Source organism: Cherax quadricarinatus, chromosome 5 (assembly GCF_038502225.1).
Source record: "Cherax quadricarinatus isolate ZL_2023a chromosome 5, ASM3850222v1, whole genome shotgun sequence".
NCBI classification, from domain to species: domain Eukaryota; kingdom Metazoa; phylum Arthropoda; class Malacostraca; order Decapoda; family Parastacidae; genus Cherax; species Cherax quadricarinatus.
Window position 1 is genome coordinate 11,094,253 of NC_091296.1, and position 26,194 is coordinate 11,120,446.

The 26,194-nt window shown below is 40.4% G+C and overlaps 1 protein-coding gene across 2 annotated transcripts; it reads left to right on the top strand.

Annotated features, from left to right (window-relative positions):
- Positions 1 to 8,902: 8,902 nt before the first annotated feature.
- On the top strand, positions 8,903 to 25,219 carry LOC128684851 (uncharacterized). 2 transcript variants are annotated; one of them, XM_053771149.2, is made up of 3 exons: positions 8,903 to 9,017; positions 10,639 to 10,712; positions 21,258 to 25,218. In XM_053771149.2, the coding sequence occupies exons 2-3, from the start codon at positions 10,657 to 10,659 to the stop codon at positions 24,073 to 24,075; spliced, it is 2,874 nt and encodes a 957-aa protein (XP_053627124.1). In that variant the 5' UTR covers positions 8,903 to 9,017; positions 10,639 to 10,656; the 3' UTR covers positions 24,076 to 25,218. The 2 variants fall into 2 exon arrangements, with proteins under 2 accessions (XP_053627124.1, XP_053627125.1); XM_053771150.2 differs by lacking the exon at positions 8,903 to 9,017 and adding an exon at positions 9,024 to 9,102 and having other exon boundaries at positions 21,258 to 25,219.
- Positions 25,220 to 26,194: the final 975 nt, after the last annotated feature.

Genomic DNA, 26,194 nt, shown 5'->3' on the forward strand with positions numbered 1-26,194 from the left:
TTCCCTCAAGGGAGGTTCCTTGATGCTGGTGAGATTAGGAGGCTGAAGGTCCACCTCAATGGGTCTGGGAGAGAGTGTGAGGTGGCTGGAGTTGTGGGGAATGAAACTTCTAGCAGTGAGGTGCAGTCTGTCTCTCGCTGTGAGGAGGCTGTAGTTGGGGAGGTAGCAACGGCTACCAGCAGTGAGGTGCAGCCCAGCACCTGCTACAAGTGGCGAGTTGTTCACAGTAATGGAAGGCGCATCAGAGTAAGGAAAGTTAAGAGAAGATCTGAAGGTAGGAAATCGCTTCTCTGTTCTCCAGGATGAATGTACTTCAGTGGCCAGTGAAGGTAAGGGTACTACTGCCCCTGCTAACAGAGGTAAGCGCATTCTTGTGGTTGGTGACTCTCAGGTAAGATATATTGACCGTGCTTTTTGTAATAGGAATAAGAAGATGAGAGATAGAGTGTGCTTCCCTGGAGCTGGTGTTGGGGACATTGTCAACAGGCTGGATAATATCATGTCAGGTAATGGGAACAAGCCCATCATCTGTCTCAGTGCTGGTGGAAATGATATTGGGAAGGGTAGGAGAGAAGAGCTGCTAGATAAGTACAGGTCAGCTATAGATTTCATTAAGTCTAAGGGAGGGATCCCAATCATATGTAGCATCTTGCCTAGAAGGGGAGTAGGAAATGAATGGTTGTCTAGGGCAATTGGTGTAAATTGCTGGCTAGACAGATACTGCAAGGAACTTGCGATCCCATTCATTGACAACTGGAACAACTTTTATGGCAAACATGATATGTATGCAAGGGATGGGGTACATCTCTCTGGGGCAGGGGTGGTAGCACTTGCAGACTCGATTGAGAAGGCCATTGGTGAAATGCCTATGATTTTAAACTGATGGAAGATAGAGGTATGGGTGTGTGTGGGAAACAAGCAGGTTGCAACACTAGGGATGGAAACAGTAAATGTATAAAAGGCATTCAGCATGAAGTTATAAATAAAGACAATAGAACAGGTCAGCAAACAAAGGGGGACAGCAGAGGGCAGCAAGGGACTAGCTCCCTTAAGGTTTACTATACTAATAGCAGGAGTGTAAGAAATAAGATAGATGAGCTAAGATTAATTGCAAGTGCAGGAAACATAGATATTATTGCTATAACAGAGACCTGGCTCAATCTGAAAGATAGAGAGATGCCCTCTGAATGTCACATACAAGGCTATAAATTATTCCACACTGACAAGGTCAACAGAAAAGGTGGTGGAGTAGCCTGGAGTTTACCTGGAGAGAGTTCCGGGGGTCAACGCCCCCGCGGCCCGGTCTGAGACCAGGCCTCCTGGTGGATCAGAGCCTGATCAACCAGGCTGTTGCTGCTGGCTGCACGCAAACCAACATACGAGCCACAGCCCGGCTGATCCGGAACTGACTTTAGGTGCTTGTCCAGTGCCAGCTTGAAGACTGCCAGGGGTCTGTTGGTAATCCCCCTTATGTGTGCTGGGAGGCAGTTGAACAGTCTCGGGCCCCTGACACTTATTGTATGGTCTCTTAACGTGCTAGTGACACCCCTGCTTTTCATTGGGGGGATGGTGCATCGTCTGCCAAGTCTTTTGCTTTCGTAGTGGGTGATTTTCGTGTGCAAGTTCGGTACTAGTCCCTCTAGGATTTTCCAGGTGTATATAATCATGTATCTCTCCCTCCTGCGTTCCAGGGAATACAGGTTTAGGAACCTCAAGCGCTCCCAATAATTGAGGTGTTTTATCTCCGTTATGCGCGCCGTGAAAGTTCTCTGTACATTTTCTAGGTCGGCAATTTCACCTGCCTTGAAAGGTGCTGTTAGTGTGCAGCAATATTCCAGCCTAGATAGAACAAGTGACCTGAAGAGTGTCATCATGGGCTTGGCCTCCCTAGTTTTGAAGGTTCTCATTATCCATCCTGTCATTTTTCTAGCAGATGCGATTGATACAATGTTATGGTCCTTGAAGGTGAGATCCTCCGACATGATCACTCCCAGGTCTTTGACGTTGGTGTTTCGCTCTATTTTGTGGCCAGAATTTGTTTTGTACTCTGATGAAGATTTAATTTCCTCATGTTTACCATATCTGAGTAATTGAAATTTCTCATCGTTGAACTTCATATTGTTTTCTGCAGCCCACTGAAAGGTTTGGTTGATGTCTGCCTGGAGCTTTGCAGTGTCTGCAATGGAAGACACTGTCATGCAGATTCGGGTGTCATCTGCAAAGGAAGACACGGTGCTGTGGCTGACATCCTTGTCTATGTCGGATATAAGGATGAGGAACAAGATGGGAGCGAGTACTGTGCCTTGTGGAACAGAGCTTTTCACCGTAGCTGCCTCGGACTTTACTCTGTTGACGACTACTCTCTGTGTTCTGTTAGTGAGGAAATTATAGATCCATCGACCGACTTTTCCTGTTATTCCTTTAGCACGCATTTTGTGCGCTATTACGGGACGAAATTCGTAAGGCATCTACATACGAAAATGTTGTGCTAATGGGAGATTTCAACTACAGACAGATTGACTGGAGCAATTTGACAGGAAATTTAGAGTCAGGTGACTTTCTTGATACGATCCAGGATTGTTTTTTAAAACAGTTTGTGACAGAGCCAACTAGGGGAAATAACCTCCTTGACTTGGTTCTTGCCAGTAGGGAAACACTAATTAATAATCTTGAGGTTAATGATGAGCTTGGGGAAAGTGAGCACAAATCACTCAGTTTTAATATATCATGGAATCCCCCTAATAATGGCAATCAAGTCTCCGTCCCTGACTTTCGCTTGGCTGATTTCATAGGACTGAAAAATTACTTAGGTGGGCTGAACTGGAATGACCTGACTAAGGGTCAGGTAGGTGGTGATGGTTGCCGATATGATGCTTTCCAGGGCATAGTTCTAGCTGCTCAGTCAAATTATGTTCCAAATAGGGAAATCAGATCAAACAAAAATTATCCTAAATGGATGAACAATAGATTAAAATATCTGATTGGTCAAAAGAGAGGCATATATAGGCAAATCAAAAGAGGAGAGGGGCAATTAAGAAATCGATATATTCAGTTAAAGAGAGAAATAAAAAAGGGAATTAGAAAAGCAAAAAGAGATTATGAGGTTAAAGTTGCAAGACAATCGAAGACTAACCCAAAAGGATTCTTTCAGATATACAGAAGTAAGACCAGGGACAAGATAGGCCCACTCAAAAGTTCCTCGGGTCAGCTCACTGACAGTGATAAGGAAATGTGTAGAATTTTTAACACATACTTCCTCTCAGTTTTTACACAGGAGGATACCAGCGATATTCCAGTAATGATAAATTATGTAGAACAGGACGATAATAAACTGTGCACGATTAGGGTCACAAGTGACATGGTCCTTAGGCAAATAGATAAATTAAAACCTAACAAATCCCCAGGCCCTGATGAACTGTATGCAAGGGTTCTAAAGGAATGTAAAGAGGAGCTTAGCACACCTTTGGCTAATCTTTTCAACATATCAATACAAACTGGCATGGTGCCAGATAAGTGGAAAATGGCAAATGTGATACCTATTTTCAAAACAGGTGACAGGTCCTTAGCTTCGAACTATAGACCAATAAGCCTAACCTCCATAGTGGGAAAATTTATGGAATCAATAATTGCCGAGGCAGTTCGTAGCCACCTTGAAAAGCATAAATTAATCAACGAATCTCAGCATGGTTTTACAAAGGGGCGTTCCTGCCTTACGAATTTATTAACTTTTTTCACTAAGGTATTTGAGGAGGTAGATCATGGTAATGAATATGATATTGTGTATATGGACTTCAGTAAGGCTTTTGACAGGATCCCACATCAGAGACTATTGAGGAAAATTAAAGCACATGGAATAGGAGGAGAAATTTTTTCCTGGATAGAGGCATGGTTGACTAATAGGCAGCAGAGAGTTTGCATAAATGGGGAGAAATCAGAGTGGGGAAGCGTCACGAGCGGTGTTCCACAGGGGTCAGTGTTCGGCCCCCTGCTGTTCACAATCTACATAAACGACATAGATGAGGGCATAAAGAGCGACATCGGCAAGTTTGCCGATGACACCAAAATAGGCCGTCGAATTCATTCTGACGAGGACATTCGAGCACTCCAGGAAGATTTGAATAGACTGATGCAGTGGTCGGAGAAGTGGCAGATGCAGTTTAATATAGACAAATGCAAAGTTCTAAATGTTGGACAGGACAATAACCATGCCACATATAAACTAAATAATGTAGATCTTAATATTACGGATTGCGAAAAAGATTTAGGAGTTCTGGTTAGCAGTAATCTGAAACCAAGACAACAGTGCATAAGTGTTCGCAATAAAGCTAATAGAATCCTTGGCTTCATATCAAGAAGCATAAATAATAGGAGTCCACAGGTTGTTCTTCAACTCTATAAAGGATCACTTGGACAACGAAATATGGATCCCAGGTTACAACCTATACAGATGTGACAGAGTGAACAGGCAAAAGGGGGGGTTGGCCTGTACATTGCAGAGTCATTTGTTTGCACAGAACTGCTAAATGCCTCAAATGATGTAGTGGAAGTTTTAGCAGTAAAGGTCGAGAACCAAAACCTAGTCATTGTGATAGTCTACAAGCCTCCGGATGCAACATCCCAGCAATTCCAGGAACAGCTGTTAAAAATTGACCACTGTCTGGAAAACCTTCCAGCTCCTGCACCCAACATCTTGCTCCTGGGGGATTTCAACTTAAGGCACCTAAAATGGAGGAATATAGCAAATAATATTGTTGCAGTAATAACACCAGGAGGCAGCTCTGATGAAAACTCTCACTCACGCGAGCTTTTAAATCTCTGCACAAAATTCAATTTAAACCAGCAAATAATAGAGCCTACTAGACTGGAGAATACACTAGACCTCATCTTTACTAACAATGATGATCTGATAAGAAATATCACCATATCAAAAACAATATACTCAGATCACAACATAATTGAGGTTCAGTCATGTATGCGCGGAGCCCCAGACCGACATAAGGAGATTAGTCACGAGGGAGCATTCACCAAATTCAACTTCAATAACAAAAACATAAAGTGGGACCAAGTAAACCAAGTCCTAACCGATATAAGCTGGGAAGATATACTAAGCAACACAGACCCCAACTTATGCCTAGAACAGATTAACTCGGTAGCACTCGATGTATGCACAAGGCTTATTCCTCTAAGAAAAAGGAGGAGTAGATGTAAAACAGAAAGAGACAGGCGCTCCCTTTACAGGCGACGGAAAAGAATAACAGAGCGGCTAAAAGAGGTCAATATATCTGAAATGCGTAGGGAGACACTGGTCAGAGAAATAGCAAGCATCGAACTTAAGCTAAAAGAATCCTTTAGGAGTCAGGAATCGCGGGAAGAACTAAAAGCCATAAATGAAATCGAAAGAAACCCAAAGTATTTCTTCTCCTATGCCAAATCAAAATCGAGAACAACGTCCAGTATTGGGCCCCTACTTAAACAAGATGGGTCCTACACAGATGACAACAAGGAAATGAGTAAGCTACTCAAGTCCCAATATGACTCAGTTTTTAGCAAGCCGCTAACCAGACTGAGAGTCGAAGATCAAAATGAATTTTTTATGAGAGAGCCACAAAATTTGATTAACACAAGCCTATCCGATGTTATCCTGACGCCAAATGACTTCGAACAGGCGATAAATGACATGCCCATGCACTCTGCCCCAGGGCCAGACTCATGGAACTCTGTGTTCATCAAGAACTGCAAGAAGCCCCTATCACGAGCCTTTTCCATCCTATGGAGAGGGAGCATGGACACGGGGGTCGTCCCACAGTTACTAAAAACAACAGACATAGCCCCACTCCACAAAGGGGGCAGTAAAGCAACAGCAAAGAACTACAGACCAATAGCACTAACATCCCATATCATAAAAATCTTTGAAAGGGTCCTAAGAAGCAAGATCACCACGCATCTAGAAACCCATCAGTTACACAACCCAGGGCAACATGGGTTTAGAACAGGTCGCTCCTGTCTGTCTCAACTATTGGACCACTACGACAAGGTCCTAAATGCACTAGAAGACAAAAAGAATGCAGATGTAATATATACAGACTTTGCAAAAGCCTTCGACAAGTGTGACCATGGCGTAATAGCGCACAAAATGCGTGCTAAAGGAATAACAGGAAAAGTCGGTCGATGGATCTATAATTTCCTCACTAACAGAACACAGAGAGTAGTCGTCAACAGAGTAAAGTCCGAGGCAGCTACGGTGAAAAGCTCTGTTCCACAAGGCACAGTACTCGCTCCCATCTTGTTCCTCATCCTTATATCCGACATAGACAAGGATGTCAGCCACAGCACCGTGTCTTCCTTTGCAGATGACACCCGAATCTGCATGACAGTGTCTTCCATTGCAGACACTGCAAAGCTCCAGGCAGACATCAACCAAATCTTTCAGTGGGCTGCAGAAAACAATATGAAGTTCAACGATGAGAAATTTCAATTACTCAGATATGGTAAACATGAGGAAATTAAATCTTCATCAGAGTACAAAACAAATTCTGGCCACAAAATAGAGCGAAACACCAACGTCAAAGACCTGGGAGTGATCATGTCGGAGGATCTCACCTTCAAGGACCATAACATTGTATCAATCGCATCTGCTAGAAAAATGACAGGATGGATAATGAGAACCTTCAAAACTAGGGAGGCCAAGCCCATGATGACACTCTTCAGGTCACTTGTTCTATCTAGGCTGGAATATTGCTGCACACTAACAGCACCTTTCAAGGCAGGTGAAATTGCCGACCTAGAAAATGTACAGAGAATTTTCACGGCGCGCATAACGGAGATAAAACACCTCAATTATTGGGAGCGCTTGAGGTTCCTAAACCTGTATTCCCTGGAACGCAGGAGGGAGAGATACATGATTATATACACCTGGAAAATCCTAGAGGGACTAGTACCGAACTTGCACACGAAAATCACCCACTACGAAAGCAAAAGACTTGGCAGACGATGCACCATCCCCCCAATGAAAAGCAGGGGTGTCACTAGCACGTTAAGAGACCATACAATAAGTGTCAGGGGCCCGAGACTGTTCAACTGCCTCCCAGCACACATAAGGGGGATTACCAACAGACCCCTGGCAGTCTTCAAGCTGGCACTGGACAAGCACCTAAAGTCAGTTCCGGATCAGCCGGGCTGTGGCTCGTATGTTGGTTTGCGTGCAGCCAGCAGCAACAGCCTGGTTGATCAGGCTCTGATCCACCAGGAGGCCTGGTCTCAGACCGGGCCGCGGGGGCGTTGACCCCCGGAACTCTCTCCAGGTAAACTCCAGGTATACATCCTTGGTTAGGCCTCATTTAGATTATGCTGCACAGTTTTGGTCACCGTATTACAGAATGGATATAAATTCTCTGGAAAATGTACAAAGGAGGATGACAAAGTTGATCCCATGTATCAGAAACCTTCCCTATGAGGATAGACTAAGGGCCCTGAAACTGCACTCTCTAGAAAGACGTAGAATTAGGGGGGATATGATTGAGGTGTATAAATGGAAGACAGGAATAAATAAAGGGGATGTAAATAGTGTGCTGAAAATATCTAGCCTAGACAGGACTCGCAGCAATGGTTTTAAGTTGGAAAAATTCAGATTCAGGAAGGATATAGGAAAGTACTGGTTTGGTAATAGAGTTGTGGATGAGTGGAACAAACTCCCAAGTACCGTTATAGAGGCCAGAACGTTGTGTAGCTTTAAAAATAGGTTGGATAAATACATGAGTGGATGTGGGTGGGTGTGAGTTAGACCTGATAGCTTGTGCTACCAGGTCGGTTGCCGTATTCCTCCCTTAGTCAATGTGACCTGACCTGACTAGGTTGGGTGCATTGGCTTAAGCCGGTAGGAGACTTGGACCTGCCTCGCATGGGCCAGTAGGCCTTCTGCAGTGTTCCTTCGTTCTTATGTTCTTATGTTCTCTGGTTCTCTGAATTGAGCCTGAATACCTTCCATCCCCCCCCCTCTTACATGCGCTGTATAATCCTATGGGAATCCTGAGTGGCAGTCTTCTTGGAAAGATAATAATAATAATAATAATAATAATAAATAATAATAATCTTTATTTCTACAAGTACATGATATAACTAATACTGAGGAAACTAGATGACTGTCTTGAATCTATTGTTATTTAATATTTTTGTTTCTTTTTTAACGAGGTGACGATGATTACAGTGCGTCAGCCCCCTTGCCAGCGTAATAGTAGTGGCTTGGTTGATAACGTCCTCAGCTCACACAATGAGGAGCCGGGGATCGATCCCGGTACAGGTGAAACGTTGAGCGTGTTTCCTTACACCGCTGCCCTTGTTCACCTAGCAGTCAGGGCCGCTACCTGGGTGTTAGTTGACTGGTGTGGGTCACATCCTGGGGGCAAGATTAACTTAAGTTGCCCGAAATGTTCTGCATAATCAGAGACTTTCTATATATTAAGTAATTTGATTTAGACACAAGTACACGTAAATTACCTCGGATAACCCTCCCCCCCCCAAAAAAAAAAAAAATACAGGCACAATGACTTATTTCCATTGGTCTGTATTAGTTGTATCATGTACTTGTAGAAATAATTATTATTACTATTATTATTATTATTATTATTATTATTATTATTATTATTATTATTATTATTATTATTTTATAATTTATTATTATTATTATTTTATATGATTATTATAATTAATATTAATAAATTGCTTAAATTATCCTGGGTTACAATCCTCCGGGTTAATAATCGAATGCAACCTTGAACATAGCTAAAGTATACTTTCTTCTAATTTTTACATAATTTTTTTCGCATATATTTGTATTTATTAATTTTTATTTATTTTCTTCATGTTCATCTAACCAGTGGTTAACTTAGAGAGAATATTATTATTACAATAATAGTTGAGTGTGAGGGCGAGAGGTGGCAACACCGCCGCTCTTGTAAACAACTGACTGGGTTTAAATTCACATTTTGGGGTCTTCTACCTCCTGCTATGTTTCGTTTCTTGTGAGTTTTCCCGTCATTTGGGTGGCAGTTCTCTGCGAATTTTGTCTTAAAGTGTAGCCAGAGTGTCTGTCGTGCTGTGGTACATGTCAGTGTCTTTGATGTTTTAAATCAAGCTCGGAAATTAATGAAAAATAGTGTGGTGATACCGACCTGATGTCGGGGGAAGGAAGGGACTTGTTTACAGTTCAGGACATTTATTAGAGGAAACGTTTCGCTACGAGTGTCTTCTCCAGTTCTAATACAGAGATAATAAGTGTCCTGAACTGTACATAAGTGTGTCTCTCTTCAGAAATTAATGCCAACTCGTGTGTAGGCTTCCGTATGGTATACGGAAGCCTACTTGCCTGGCAGACATTATTGCCCTAAATAAAAATGTCACTGTTTGGAAATAAATATTTTTTTAAGGTTAGCCTAGGTAATTTACACAGGTTTCCACATAAGACAATTGTAATTCATCCAAAATTTGTGTGAGGCTTAGAACTAGTTGTCCTAAATGTTTTTGTACGACCCCTGTGGGGTAGTTAGGTCCAACTCGCACCCATCTGCACCCCCTTGTGTATTTATCTAACCTATTTTTAAAACTACACACTGTTTTAGCCTCTATAACTACTGGGGAGTTTGTTCCAGTGCTCCTTCCAGTAATGTGCACCTGAAACTTAGGTTTTAATGCAAAAAAGTAATTTCAAGCTCAAAATCGGTATTTCTTTTATAAGATGCATGGAAGTTACAATGGGTGAGTTTGCAGTTTGTCAGGTCACTTGTTCTATCTAGGCTGGAATATTGCTGCACAGTAACAGCACTTTTCAAGGCAGGTGAAATTGGTGACCTAGAAAATGTACAGAGAACGCTTGAAGTTCCTCAACCTGTACTCCCTAGAATGCAGGCGGGAGAGATACATGATTATATACAATTGGAAACTCTTAGAGGGACTAGTACCAAACTTGCACACGAAAAACACTCCCTATGAAAGCAAAAGACTGAGCAGACGATGCAACATCCCCCCCAATGAAAAGCAGGGGTGTCACTAGCATGATAAGAGACAATGCAATAAATGTCAGGGACCCAAGACTGTTCAGCTGCCTCCCAGCATACATAAGGGAAATTACCAATAGACCCCTGGCTGTCTTTAAGAAAATGCTGGACAGGCACCTGAAATCAGTACCTGACCAGCCGGGCTGTGGTTCTCACGTCGGGTTGCGTACAGCCAACAGTAACAGCCTGGTTGATCAGGTCCTGATCCACCATGATCAGGTCCTGATCCACCATGATTCCTGGTCACAGACCGGGCCATGGGGGTGTTGACCCCCAAAACCCTCTCCAGGTTACAATTAATTGTCAGAACTCAGTATCTTGTATGCTCAAAATAAAGCTACTTATTGTACAAAGAATTTCGAGCCACTAATTCTGAACCTTTCAAACTATCTAATACATAGTGTACTATACTAGTTGTAGAACATAAATTTAGGCATTACTTACTACTATGCAGATTTCAGCCATTATGTGAGAGATAGGGATATGAGAGATAGGGATATAGAGATAAATATATTGATTGATATACAGTATTACCTTACCTTTTGTAGATACTGTACATTAGTTTTCAACTGAATTATTAATATTCCAGGAGAGAGTTGTTTTGAAAATGAATTCTTCAGATGACGAAGAAATGACCCAAACATCCACATCCACAGGCCGTAGGTTAGTGACACTCAGCTGACATAATTGTTAGTGCTTGTTAATACCATTTACAGCCTCTCCTCAGTTACTGATGCCTCGGACTTATGACGGGCTTTCTGACCAGTATTTATACCTAAATAATGTAGTATATTAGAGCTGATTTCCTCTGTTCTGTTTATTTCAATATACAGTACACTACATTTATTACAGAAATGCTATAAATGGTGCAAGGGTGACATTAAAACAAAATCAGAGATGATTGACACAAACCCACTACCATTATAGAATGCTCCTCACTTAGCGATGAATTCGTTTAACGATGTGGTCTTAGGAACGGAACTCTGTTGTTATGTGAGGAGAGGCTGTATTTGTATGTCATTTTTGTATTTGTTGCATACAGGTCTTCCTCAACGTTCGTGTTATCCATTTTCGCGAGCTTCAAACATTCGCGAATTCCCAGCTGCCCAATCATATTTAAAATGTCATTACATATGTTAGGAATTCTGGCGGTGGCAGAGTTTGTTTGGAGATAGGACAAGATAGTCCTTCAGCATGACACTAATATCAACTCTACAGCTTACTTATCTATCACAATTCATCTAATATGACATAATAAACAATATTAATAACATAGAAACATGACATATATTCTAGAATGAATAAAATATGTCATTACGTATGTCACGAGTGTTGCTGTGTTGTTGTCGGGTGTATAAGGGCCACTGAGACATTAGCCTTCCATAATGGTGGTAGAGACTAGAGACGGCAGTGTTGTCAGTCGCCCTATATAACTTCAACAACATTGGAGGAGTTATGTTCTTGCTGCCCTTTTTCTGTAGATTAATTGCTTAACTTACTTGCTACACTGTTAATGCTACACTTTATCCCTGGCTAGCGCTATAGCCTTTATCGACTCGTGCTGCTTTAGTATCGTACATATCGTAGAAACACTGATTCAATGAAGGAGGCACATCTTCCCTCTCTCTTCCTCCTCCACTTTGGTACTCTGCTACGAGTTCTTTCTTGAATTCTATAGTTTTTGCCGCCTTCTTTACCAAAGGGCTGGCACTAGTACGATATTTGTGATGTTTTCATATGTTTTATGATTGTTCATGGTTCAGTAGGCTAAGGAAGCAGTATTGTATTATATTTCCCTACAATATATTGGGGCACCAAACATTTGTGATTTTTCAACATTCGCGAGGTTCTTGATCCCCTAACCCTTGCGAATGTTGAGGGAGACCTCTACACATTATGTATTGCCCTGTCTGTTATATGGGGTAATGAGCCTGCAGTATGAGGCATGTGTTTTAAGTGCTGCAGCAAGAGAAATGCTGGAGACAATGGAGATGTCATGTTTGAGAGCAATGTGTGGTGTAAAAATTATGAAGAGGTTTCAGGTTTTTTGATTATATTTTTTTGCATTCTTCTGTATGAATACAATATTGATTATTTTCAATTAGCCTTATCTTTTCCAATGGTGTTTCAATCCATGAAACACAATTTATTATATTATAGTACGGGTATGTGTTTTGTAAATTGAAGAGTACTGTAGTTTTTGTAAATATTTGATATTCTGTAGTGCATATCAAATTCGGTGATTAACTGCAACTACAGTAAGAAAATTCAGAATATTATTTACTTATATAAATGAAAAGCTAGTTCTGAATCCCCTCTTCATCTTTCATATTTTGAAGTGTACTATAAAAAAAACTATCTTCTGGGAATGATTCCATGAACTACTATAGGAATTGCAATTTGTCTGTATAATCTCTATAATGTCAGTAATAGACTTTTAGGTCACTTTGTCACCCATGCCCTAGAGCACCTCGATTTCCTTGCTGACTGTGCAGTCCTAACATACCATTTGATAGTCTGATGAGGAACAGCCAACAGGGAAAGGTGGTGGGTGCCGTAGGTCATCGAACTCCACAGAAAGTAGCTGTTCATACTTCAAAATTTTAAGACATGTTCTGGGTTCAGATTCCATGAACCACTCTAGGAATTCTACCATCAGTGCCCACACTCATAGAGAAGGCACTACAGTGGACCCCCGACATTCGATATTAATCCGTTCCTGAAAGCCATCGAATGTCGAAAATATCGAAAGTCGAATTAATTTTCCCCATAAGAAATAATGGAAATCAAATTAATCCGTGCAAGACACCCAAAAGTATGAAAAAAAATTTTACCACATGAAATATTAAGTTTAATGCAATAGAAAAATTACAGTAACAATAGATTAATAATAGAATAATTGACACATACCTTTAATGAAGATCTGGTTATGATTGATGGGATGGGAGGAGGGGAGTGTGTGGATGGTGTTAGTGTTTAGAAGGGGAATCCCCTTCCATTAGGACTTAAACTGGCAGCCTCACCATGCCTTACCACACTGTGTATGCCACTACGATTCTTAAATCTTTCAAACCAACCTTTGCTGGCCTTAAATTCACTCGCATCACCACTAGTTGCAGGCAATTTCTTTACCAAATCATCATGCACTCTGACACACGCACTTCACTTTCGTACTTTGCAATTATCTCTTTCTTCATTTCAATAGTCATTAGCACCTTTTTTCTCGAAAGGTTGGCACTAGAAGCTTTCTTGGGGCCCATGGTTACTTATTTTGCAGAAACAAGCACCAAAAACAGTGATTATGGATAATATGGAATGTACTGAATGTATCCTTTGATGCGCACACACTGGCTGGCTTGTAAACACTGACACACACGGTGCAGTTCAGGCCACACATGGACATGTCTCGTACGAATCGTATCGAATGTCGAGGCGAAGCTTTTCCGTTAAAATGCATCGAATGTCGGATTTATCGAATGTCGATGCCATCGAATGTCAGGGGTCCACTGTATATAGTACTGTGCCAAGCACTGAAGTGGAAAAATCTCAACCCATAACAGGATGATTTAGAAAAACAAAATTGCTAGGTAGATGCAGAGAATTAGGTTGTGGTATGGTACTCAGTGAAAGATGCCTGCCAAGACTGAAAGTGCCATCTATAACCCTTTGACTGTTGCGACCTCAAATCCTAAAGTGTGTCTGTCGCAAAATTTAAAAAAAAAAAAAAAAATTCCTATGAAATGATAGAGAATCTTTTCCTGATGTTAATGACACCAAAAGTACAAAATTTGATGTAAAATTTAGAGTTACGCTCTCGTGAAGTTAGCAGTCTCGGGGATGTTTACGCATTGGCAATTTCACCCACTTTGAGCCCTATTTTCGGCCAATTCCATTGTTCCAGTCGACCAAACTCGGCTGTTTCTATAGAACTCCATTTGTTTTGTTGATTGAATACAGGAAACCGCCCATTTACCAATTCAACTACCCAATAAAGTGGCCAGAAATTGGCAGTTTGGCCAATTTCATGCAAATTCAAAAAGATGGCAATTTCAAAATAGGGTCCAAAATGAACAATGCAGACATTCCTGGCACTAAAATAACATTTTCTCTGTTCATCAGTCACGTGTCCAGGCCCCTCTTGTATTACTCCTGCTTTCTATTTTGAATTTGTATTCACACAAAAAATAGAAGATTTACTGTTATGCAGACTACTGCATTATTGTAATAATTGTATAAATAATGTCGACCCATTCGTGACTGTGTATTAGAATGGCTAGTTGGACACTTATTGGACAATGGCGTCATTTGTTTACTCTTGAACATCTGCAAAATCGAACATTTCCGCTAATTTGAGCTCAATTTCAAGGTCCTCTTCATTGTGAAACCAATCAAAATCATCTCTATTTCTGTAATATGTCTTCCATTCTATCAAATGAGACCAAGAAAACGAGAATACAACCATAAATACTATACAAAAATTCACCTCAAAGTCTGCGTTGTAATCCAAAAACAAGGTTAGTTTTTTTTTTCCTCATTGTGCACTGTGTGCTGCAGGATTTTATTTTATACTGTGCACACTGACCACACAGACCCATTCTCTCACAGCACTCCAGGAAGATTTGAATAGACTGATGCAGTGGTCGGAGAAGTGGCAGATGCAGTTTAATATAGACAAATGCAAAGTTCTAAATGTTGGACAGGACAATAACCATGCCACATATAAACTAAATAATGTAGATCTTAATATTCCGGATTGCGAAAAAGATTTAGGAGTTCTGGTTAGCAGTAATCTGAAACCAAGACAACAGTGCATAAGTGTTCGCAATAAAGCTAATAGAATCCTTGGCTTCATATCAAGAAGCATAAATAATAGGAGTCCTCAGGTTGTTCTTCAACTCTATACATCCTTGGTTAGGCCTCATTTAGATTATGCTGCACAGTTTTGGTCACCTTATTACAGAATGGATATAAATTCTCTGGAAAATGTACAAAGGAGGATGACAAAGTTGATCCCATGTATCAGAAACCTTCCCTATGAGGATAGACTAAGGGCCCTGAATCTGCACTCTCTAGAAAGACGTAGAATTAGGGGGGATATGATTGCCATGTGGACCTACCAGCTTTCTCCCACTTGATTTGAAGCTGCCAGAATTTTGTAATATAAATACATCAAAAAACACTGGCTCGTAAGACGTATATATATGACCAAAGCAGTCAAAGGGCTAATAACAGAGGAATAGAGGAATGAAGGCTCCTCGCTGATGGGTATCATAACAGAAATGTTGATATCCTAATGTCACAGAACGCCAATAAATACAGTGTTAAGGACTAAGGTATTGATGAACACTAACAGAATAATAATTTGTTAAAGAGCAGTGCAAGGTGGGCCCATCATGACTTCTGTAAAAATGGTCCCTAAAACATTACGTACGTTGGCTCGTACGTTGGATTGCATGCAGCCAGCAGTAACAGCCTGGTTGATCAGGCACTGATCCACCAGGAGGCCTGGTCACAGACCGGGCTGCGGGAGCGTTGACCCCCGGAACTCTCTCCAGGTAAACTCCAGGTAAAGACGTTGAAGAAAATTTGAACCTGGGGGTTCTTTATTGTATGAAGGAAAGTTGAAAGTTGTGATGTACTGGGGTTGAACCATGAAGTTGAAAACCTGGAAACTGGCCAGTTATCTGACTAACAATATGTGCACATCGTTAAACTAAGGAAGATGCCATCTGTGACCTTCAGCAGCATAGAAACTTATGAAAAATAACCTCCATTGCAAACAGTAGCTTGCTGAATGGCAAGGAAAAGAACAAGTTCCTCTAGACCAGAATCTATACCCTGTTGGCCCCTGGCTCTTGATTGTCTGTCTCCCTACTTCCTATTTCATCTTTTTGTTTAATCTTGTTCTGCAGGGAATGGAGACTTAAGATCCTTCATTGTGAATCATTTCAACCAGTGAGGTAGCACCACTGGTGCATGTTATTATCTGGGCTCTGGCACTGAACTGGTCCTACTGTACAGTCCTTGAGGCTCTGCTGGTGATTGTGGTGTACCTTTACCAACTCAGGAGGCCGCTAGTTGTAGAATGTTTCTACAACGGTAGAGTGAATATTTTCCAATGTTGCCAAGTTAAATGTTGTATGGGCAAGGTAGATGGGAGGCCAAAGTTGTCAGAGCACTGTCAAGAACGTGTGTCTATCAACAAGGACTTATTAAAAACCTTTGCATTACAATGTGGTTGAACTATTGGACAGTGTTATGTGCCCTGAGCTTGGCCAGAACATCCTGGGAAGGAAAATGTGCCATTCAACTGTACCATACGTATGACTACAAACTTAAGCACAAAACTAACTGAAATAGAGGAGAATGTGAGAGTTGTGTGCCCTGTCATGCTGAAGACAAGTGAATTACTATTTGGGTTTGTAGGGGGTGAAACGGAGAAAACCTGGTGTTACTTAACTATAATTGCCTTACTATACTTTGTCATTATGTGATATAGCAGAGTAAACACTGGTTATAATAGAAATAAGGAATTGTACTCGCCTGATTGTGGTTGCAGGGGTCGAGACTCAACTCCTGGCCCCGCCTCTTCACTAATCGCTACTAGGTCTTCTCTCTCTCTACTTCCTGAGCTTTGTCATACCTCGTCTTAAAGTTATGTATGGTTCCTGCCTCCACTACATCACTTGCTAGGCTATTCCACTTCCTGACGACTCTGTGACTGAAGTACAGTGGACCCCCGCATAACGATATTAATCCGTTCCTCAGAGCTCATTGTTATGCAAAATTATCGTTATGCGAATGAATTTTCCCCATAAATGAAGAATAAATGACACTTACCTTTATTGAAGATGCAGCAATGACTGATGAGACACTGTGTCCTGGGAGTGCCTTTTCCTCCTGAGTACTGTAGGTCCTGTTTGACATTTTCTTCCAGAACAGTCCTTATCACACTGTGTATGCCACTACGATTCTTAAATCTCTCAAACCAACCTTTACTGGCTTTAAATTCACCAATATGAGCACTAGTTCCAGGCATTTTTCCCTGTTCACCTGGGTGTTAGTCGACTGGTGTGGGTTGCATCCTGGGAGACAAGATTAAGGACCCCAATGGAAATAAGTTTGACAGTCTTCGATGACACTGACTTTTTTGGGTTATCCTGGGTGACTAACCCTCTGGGGTTAATTGTTTCTTGGTATTCTCAATAAGCCACACCAACAACGGTGCTACAGCAGCAGCAGCAGCAGCAGCTGACAGTGCTACAGCAGCAGCTGACAGTGCTACAGCAGCAGCAGACGGTGCTACAGCAGCAGCAGACGGTACTACAGCAGCAGCAGCAGCTGACTGTGGTACAGCAGCAGCAGCAGGTGATGGTGCTACAGCAGCAGCAGCAGCTGACAGTGCTACAGCAGCAGCAGACGGTGCTACAGCAGCAGCAGACGGTACTACAGCAGCAGCAGCAGCTGATGGTGGTACAGCAGCAGCAGCAGCTGATGGTGGTACAGCAGCAGCAGCAGCTGATGGTGGTACAGCAGCAGCAGCAGCTGATGGTGGTACAGCAGCAGCAGCAGCTGATGGTGGTACAGCAGCAGCAGCAGCTGACAGTGCTACAGCAGCAGCAGCTGACAGTGCTACAGCAGCAGCAGCTGACAGTGCTACAGCAGCAGCAGCAGCTGACAGTGCTACAGCAGCAGCAGCTGACAGTGCTACAGCAGCAGCAGCTGACAGTGCTACAGCAGGAGCAGCTGACAGTGCTACAGCAGCAGCTGACAGTGCTACAGCAGCAGCAGACGGTGCTACAGCAGCAGCAGATGGTACTACAGCAGCAGCAGCAGCTGACGGTGGTACAGCAGCAGCAGCAGCTGATGGTGCTACAGCAGCAGCAGCAGCTGACAGTGCTACAGCAGCAGCAGCATCAGCAGTTGACCATGGTACCACAGTATTTCGATAATATTTCTCACACTTTTTACCACAGGGTTGGCACTAGAAGCTTTCTTGGGGCCCATGGTCACTTATTTTGCAGATAAAATCGCCAAAAACACTAATAATACGAAATGTTCCGATTGTATGCTTGGATGTTACCGCGGAGGCTGGCTTGTAAACAATGCCACCGGCGGAACATGTGAGGCTGGCTCAGGCCTCACATAGACGCGTCTCGGACGAATAGCGTTGAGCGAGTTTTTTAGCGCTATGTGAGGCAAAATTTTAGTGATAAAATGTATCGCTATGCGGATTTAACGTTATGTTATGCCAACGGTATGCGGGGGTCCACTGTACATACTTCCTTGTACATAAGCTTGTATTTTGAAGAAAATGGTATACAGTACCGACAAATAGATGAGTAAGATGCATGCAACAGTAGGATATCATTATTGGTAGGCTTCTTCAGTCAAATACACTGCTGTGTTTGACTGAAGAAGGCTACCATGTAGGCAGAATGTTTCAACAATACCCTACTGTTGTACATGTTCCCTCCAAGTATGTTTTTGTAGGTCAAGTAAGGTATATTCTGATCATTGGGCACCACCAAGGATAGAAATCACATATACCCTTTACTGTTGTAGCTTAGTACCATCTGTTGTTAACCCTATCACTTAGCCATAGTGTAAAATGTTGTGATCACAGTTATAAGAACAAAACAGTGGAGCACTGCAGTAGGACCATTGACTTTATAGGCAGAACAAATCAAATAAAAATTATCATTCACTAATGCCTGTATTCTATATCCTTTTTAATGTTATACGGTAAAATATTTATTAAATTGAAATTCATTAAAAAAATTCATAGAATTTTACACTAGTTTTTTGCATTATTTGCTCTAACCACTTTAACTCATAACTGTCAGAACCCCCAAATTGAAAGTCCCTTCTGTGTTGGCATTTTTTATATATAAAAAAAAAATAATTTTATCTTTGAACAAGGTAGAGAATCTTTTGAAGGTAATGACACCAAAAATGCAAATTCTGATGTAATATTGTACTTATGGAATTAAATATACACAACTGATTTACATAACTGATTTTGCCCACTTTGAGGTGGAACCCCGGTTTTCATCCAGTCCGGTTATCGTACAATTCAGTTTTTGACCACTTTTTTCGGCGAAATTTTCCCTGTTTTGTACATCCACTCAGAAATTGTCCGTACCAGACACATCCACCTGCCTGTGGGACGCAGCCGTTCATATGTTTGTGACTCAGTCTGCCTTTGTTACTTGTTCACTAAGAGCGAAATAGCTAAGAATTTGGTCGAGTTAAATAATGAAATTGGTGTAATGTAGAACAAGGGTTAAATTACCAAGACTGCTAACTTTGCACCTATGTAATTCCAAAAGTTTTTTCATCAAATTTTGTGTTTTGGTTTCATTACCTTCAGAAAAAGATTCTCTACCATTTTTTTTTTTGTGTGTGGGGAGGGGGAATGGCAACTCCGTAAATACTTTTAATTTCAGGGCTTTCAACAGTAAAAGGGTTGATTATGTGGTCAGGCTTCTCCCATATAACACTTGCCCTCCATTTTGACTCCGTTCCTTACCTAAGTGGTTGAGTGGGAAAAAGGTAGTCAACTGTACATATAAACTTGTGTAACATGTATACTTATTTACTGGCTGAAGAGGGTCTCTGTGTTCCATATTGTACATTAATGCACAGTGTGTGATGTACTATGAGACAAAAAAAAATAGTGCAATGTAGTTTCTCTGTCTATATGATACATTTGTTCCTGCAAAACTAAAAATTGTGGACAGTGCACAAAAATGGCTGCATTTTTTTTTTTTATTATTTTAGACTTAAGTCCATTTCATGCTTCAGAGAACATATACTATCACAAATCTAGTTAATAATGACAGTTGTAAGAATCATTTTCTTTCAACAAACCGGCCGTATCCCACCAAGGCAGGGTGGCCCAAAAGGAAAAACGAAAGTTTCTCCTTTTTAAATTTAGTAATATATACAGAAGGGGGTTACTAGCCTTTTGCTCCTGGCATTTTAGCCGCCTCTTATGACGTGCATGGCTCACTGGGGAAGAATTCTGCTCCACTTCCCCATGGAGATAAAAGGAAATAAACAAGAAGAACTAATAAGGAAACAGAAGAAAACCCTGAGGGGCATGTGTGTGTGTATACATATACTTGTACGTGCATGTGCAGTGTGACCCAAGTGTAAGTAGAAACAGCAAGACATATCTGAAATCCTGCATGTTTATGAGACAGAAAAAAGACACCAACAGTCCTACCATCATGTAAAATAATTACAGGAGTTGTAAGAATGACCAAAATAAAAAGTAATTTGGGTGTGGGAAAGCCATTGAGCATAATATGAACAAAATCTTGCTGGTAGTTGTAAATTTAGGGATCATGTACCAAGCCTGGAAGAATGAGTATTGATAGTAAATGTGTGGATAATTCAATCAATGTGTGTGTTTGTTACCAGAAATATAATTCTGATAAAATTCAAATTTGTAGGATAATTATATTTAATAATGTATATTATTACAGCCTCTCCTCACTTAACGATGGAGTTCCATTCCTAAGACCACATTGTTAAATGAATTCATCGTTAAGTGAGGAGCATACTCTAATGGTAGTGGGTTTGTGTCAACCATCTTTGATATTGTTTTAATGTCACCTTTGCACTATTTATAACATTTCTGGTATATTTTTAAATGTTTATACATACAGTAATGTACTGTATATTGAAATAAACAGATAAGAGGAAATCAGCTGTAATATACATTATTTAGGTATAAATACTGGTCAGAGAGCCCATTGTAAGTCCAAGGCATCAGTAAACAAGTGCATCGCTAAGTGAGGAGAGGCTGTACTGTATATTTTAGTGTATAAATTTTATATTTTTGCTATAGATACTGTTTCCCAGTTTGTCTCAAGAGTTAATGTATTCTGTTTCAAATATGGTAAACCCTTGATTTAAGGCACTAATGAAGGCAAGGGGGGTGGATGGCTGGTAATGCCAGCTACCATGGATACTAATGAGATTGTCTTGCCCTGACTGTAGCAGTAACGAGCAGTTCTGTAACCGATGAACATTTGCCATTGTTTCTGAATTGAATAATCTGGCAGGGTTTATCATGTACATGTATTTCCTAAGTTCATTTAAAGTGAGGGCTGTTTAATCAGTGGTTTACTGTACTGTTTCTGGCAGTAGTTTTGTAGATGGTCATTTTACATATGTACTGTTCTCTTAATATTTCAGATTACGGCAGCGGACAGTACAGGTCACTCGTACTGATGGAGCTGACTGTTCAACTCCAACAAATCGTCGATTTAAAAGGAAGGCAGAGGTGACTGTAGAAAATCTGTACCGCCAGCAGAATGTTAAGGAAGTAACGTCAACTCCACTGGAAACTATCTATGAATCACCTCGACACAAGAAAGGTGGGAAGTGGAACATTAGAGAAGAGACTGTTGGTGATACTGACTTATCTGTAATGGCTGTAAAAAAACTGAAGCGTCTTTGTTTATTTGCCAGTCATTACAACCCTTCAAAGCAAAAAATTCGTTCTCGTAAGGAACGTGCTCGTAAGATGAAGCAGTTAAAAGGGGTGAAAATTCCAAAGGGAACATCCATTTCATTTAAGGACCTTGAGGCCGTGCTTGCTTGCCTATCAGAAGATGAAAATCAAAATGAAAATAATCATATTACTAATAGTACATTTTCAAGTTTAACTGAAAGTGTTGGGTTTTATTCTGGGAATATTATACAGCCTGACATGGGGAACACTTCTGTTGATGATATTACGCAAAACATGAATGCTCTTTTGGTGGATAATTCAAAGCTACACAAAGAAATCCACTTGGACTTGGAGAATATAATGACGGATCCAATATTTCATGAAGACTTTATTTCATCATCCATTACTGATGAACCTTTAAAGCCGCAGTCCCTAAATTCCCGGGAGAAAAAAACGAGAAGACGATCAGGAAAATTATCATGGTGTCTTTTGCAACCTTTGTGTAAAACCTTGGAGGAGCCTCTTAATAAGATACAAAATAAAGGTGAGGAGTCATCTTTAAATCAGCATTGCTTATTAATGACTGATTCCTCCTTGACAACCAGTTCACCTGCAGATGACAAAGAAAAACCTTGTATTTCTGAAGTATGTGAATCATCATTAATTGTGAAAGAAATTTCCAATGATAAGTGTGAACAAATGGGAACAGAACTGCACAAGACAAGTAAAGATAGAAAGACCAAGGAGAGTGTAACACATATCCAGAAAGATGTTGAAAAATATAGTGAATTCCCAGATGAACAAAGAACTGCAGCAAAACAAAGAGCAAAACAAAGAAAACCTCAGAATGAGCAAGGAAATGAAATAAAGAAGGCCAAGAAATTAGAAATTGGCTTAAAAAGATCTGGTAAATCAGAAGCTGACAGTGTAATTAAGAAAAGGAGAAGTTCTAAAGCTACTGATTCCTTAGGAAAAAAAGAGGTACCATCATTACCAAGTAACGCCACCTCTGAAATAATGCTTCTCTCACCTGATAATGGCCTGTATACAGATTTGCAAAGCTCTCAAGAAGTAACTGTTTCAAAATCTACCAGAGGTACAGTGCAAAAGAAGGGAAATAAACAAAGAAAGCGAAGAGTGTCTGGCATTCAGAGACCTTTGTACCGCACGATCCTTGAACCAGAAAGTGATACTTCAAATAGTACCTCGGATCATCTTGATAGTACTGCAGATGCTAGTTTTACAAACTGTGTAGAACCCTGCATGAAATTGAAGTCTACATCAATTGTATCTCAAGATGGTATTGCAATCAGCCAATCTCCCACTGTACCTCCAGTAGGTGACACTGTTATTTGTTACTCGCCTTCATCCCCTTCAGCTCAAATGGCTGCTCTTTCTCTTCACACAGATCAGTTCTCAACATCACCCAGTGTAAATACTGTACAGTTACCCATTACACACTATAATATGAAAACTAAACAAAAGGTTCAAAGACGGTCTGCAAGATTAAGTATAGAACGTATAACTAGTGAAGGATTATTAAATAATTCTGCATCAGGTTTTGGCTCATATTGGTCAGCCATTTCACCACATTCACCAATAACTACTAATGTGGAAAGCATCAGTACTCGGTCTGACTGTGAATCACAATGTGAGAAGAAAACAGTCAAAGGAAATGTTATACGCAGGAATAGGGCACAAACAAAAGAATTTAAGAATAGACGTCAATTGGAAATGTTACATAAACTGGATTTGAAAGTGGAGGCTGAAGAAACTGAAGTCACTGGTAATAAGGATGCTTCTAGCAGTGTAGCAGATCATCTTGCTGCCACTGTATCTTCTGAGAGAGAGTCTGAGAGTGATAACTCTGTAAATGTTGTCCCACTTAGGGAATGTAGACTGCAGATTTCATCACATTTACATGACATTTTAGATGTGACAGAACTTAATGATCAGTCATTGATTGTACCATCACATAGCACCAGAATAGACAATCCCCTTATAGAAAGTTTGTCTAATGTAGCAGTACAAGAGAATATACCTGGATCTGTAGATACCTTGTGTCCAGATAATGAGATAAAATATGATAAGCCACCATTTACTATACAAATAAAGCAGGATATAAATAGCTCGGAGAGTAGCCATAAACAAGTAGGCATTTTACCAGAACTGTCTGATGGTGATGTAGAGAGAGAAAAAAAGAATGATAAACCAGAACTTCAATATAACATGAATGTGCATGCAGTACAATCAGATCCCTCAGTTACCTCAGTGTCCTGTCAGGTTTCTGGACCAATAGATAATTTAGCCACCATCTGTATCTCTCGAGTAAGTTCAAATGACAAACAGAGCCTTAGTCAGTGTTCATTGGTAGAATACAGTGGTGATCATATTGAATTAAATTCTCCCATTATTAGTGGAATGTTTGAAAACAAGATGAGTATTAAGCAGGGAAAGATATACTGTAACAAAGATGCTTCAAGAAGCAGCCCAGTTACACTGTCATTGTTATGCTGTTCTGACTCCAAGATTCACTCTCAAGATCTTGAACCCAAGTAAACTGCATCTTCAAAATTTATATAGTTACTTTTATATAAAATACATCCTTATCAAGATTTCATAGAGTCGTCCATTGCAGTTTGTGGATTGAAGATGGGAGATATTACTTAATGCAGAATCCTGTAAATTCTTTAGTTAATAAATAGGGATGGTGAAAAATACATTTTTGTAAGAAACCTTTATAATACATGATTTACTTTCCAGTATTCATTTCATAACCATCTAAACCAGTGATGCATAAACATACTAGTCATGCAAAAAGACTTCCTTGCCAGTTGGTATCATGCGTCCAACAAAAATGCTTGAAAGTTTCATTTAGAAGTCTACATTTTCATAGATTGATGTGAAGTATGTAGTTGTTACTTGTATAGGCATACCTTGTTAATATGGTGCCTTTCAGTTATATTCGTGTTTGTGTTATTTTCAGTGCTTGCCTTGCTCTTAAGATGGTTTTTGGCAGTTTTCAATTTTTTTTATTTATTTTGACTTGTAATGTTTTTAGGCCTAGTGCTATTGCATGTAAACATTTTTAGGCCTAGTGCTATTGCATGTAAACGTTTTTAGGCTTTTATATGCACTGTCAAGTGGGAAAATAAAAAAGCTGTGATTGTCTTGATGGCAGCGGTCTGGAACCTAACCAGTCACATTACTGAGGTATGTCCACATTCTTAAATTGAAATATTTTATTCCATGCATGCTTCAAGAGAAATGAATACAGTGTAGATAGATACATCATCTTCAAAGTATGAGTAAAATTATGGCTGTTAATCTAACAAATTAGTGTGAAATTATAAAGCTGTGTATGTACTAAGTTAATGAATGAGTCTCTGTGAATACAGGCAAAAAAGGAAAAGCCATCATAGAAGAATGTTCTTCCTTTCTGAACTCTTAGTCATTTATCAACAGTAATTACAGTTGTTAAGGGCCTCTTGTTCATCCCTGGTCAAAAGCCTACTGCAAAACTCTCCAAGTCTAACATGTTTTCATTTATTTCCCCACTTATTATTTAGTAAACCAACTTTACCTTGTTCTTCTTCAGTGCCTTAACAAACTTTGACAGTTCCAAACACTGCCATTTCTTGACTGATGTCTATGTGCTACCTAATGTGTAACCCCCCTTCCCCTTTCCCTTTCCCCCACCCCTCCTTACCTTGTCTGTAGTGATGTCCTCCTTGGAACACCTCTTGCCCTCTATGAACACTCTGCCTTGTGGTGTTGAATAACCCTTAAGGGTTCTGCATATCACATTAGAGTATGTACAGTAATTAGGTTTGATCAAAAAAAAAAAAAAAAAAAAAAAAAAAAAAGGAATAGCTCTCATTCCTTGTATCAAGAGTCCTTCAAAGCATAAAAATATCCCCCTTTTCCTTTGAAGGGAGTACAGGCTTAATGCTTTTCATGACTGTTATATTGACCCTATAGAAATGTTTCTAGGTAAGTACAGTACAGGCCGGCCATTACTAATCCGGCAGTCAGTACTCTGGTTCCATCAGTAATCTGGCACTAATTTCGCCTAGCATAATTTTAAATTTCCGGGGTTGCCACACCAACCTACAGCTACTGTTTGGTGGCACTACATGCTGCATAAGTCATTCCAGTTTCTTTTTCTCCATTTATTGTTATAACCTGCTCGCTTTTAGCCCTAAGCCATGGTTCCAACAAATAAATGGTTCTCGTTCTGTAAAGCACATACACTTTACAATGTCCTTAAAAGACAAGGTGGCTTAGAAGCCACTGTTGGTTGCCATGAGCTGGGCTCACTCAAATAAGCTGTGACTGGTAAATTTGGGCCTACGTATGAGAGGATAGGTCTGTGTGGTAAGTGTGCACTATATAAAAAAAAAATCCTGCAGCACGCAGTGCATGAGAAAAAAACTGCAACCATGTTTTTTGCGTAAAACGGCGACTTTGCAGTTGTAGTCGGTCTCATTTAATAGAATGGCAGATATATTACAGAAATAGATATGATTTTCATTAGTTCCACAATAGAAAGTACTGTACCTTGAAATTGAGCTCAAAGTACCAGAAATGTTTGATTTTTGCTATGTTCAAGAGTACAAATGATGTCACCATCCAATACGTATCCAACTAGCCAGTCTAATACTCAGTTACGAAAGGG

Excerpts from the sequence above, each read along its gene's own strand:
- LOC128684851 (XM_053771149.2), top strand. The coding sequence starts at position 10,657 with ATGAATTCTTCAGATGACGAAGAAATGACCCAAACATCCACATCCACA. Across the intron at positions 10,713-21,257 it reads TCCACATCCACAGGCCGTAG|ATTACGGCAGCGGACAGTAC; the intron begins GTTAGTGACACT and ends TTAATATTTCAG.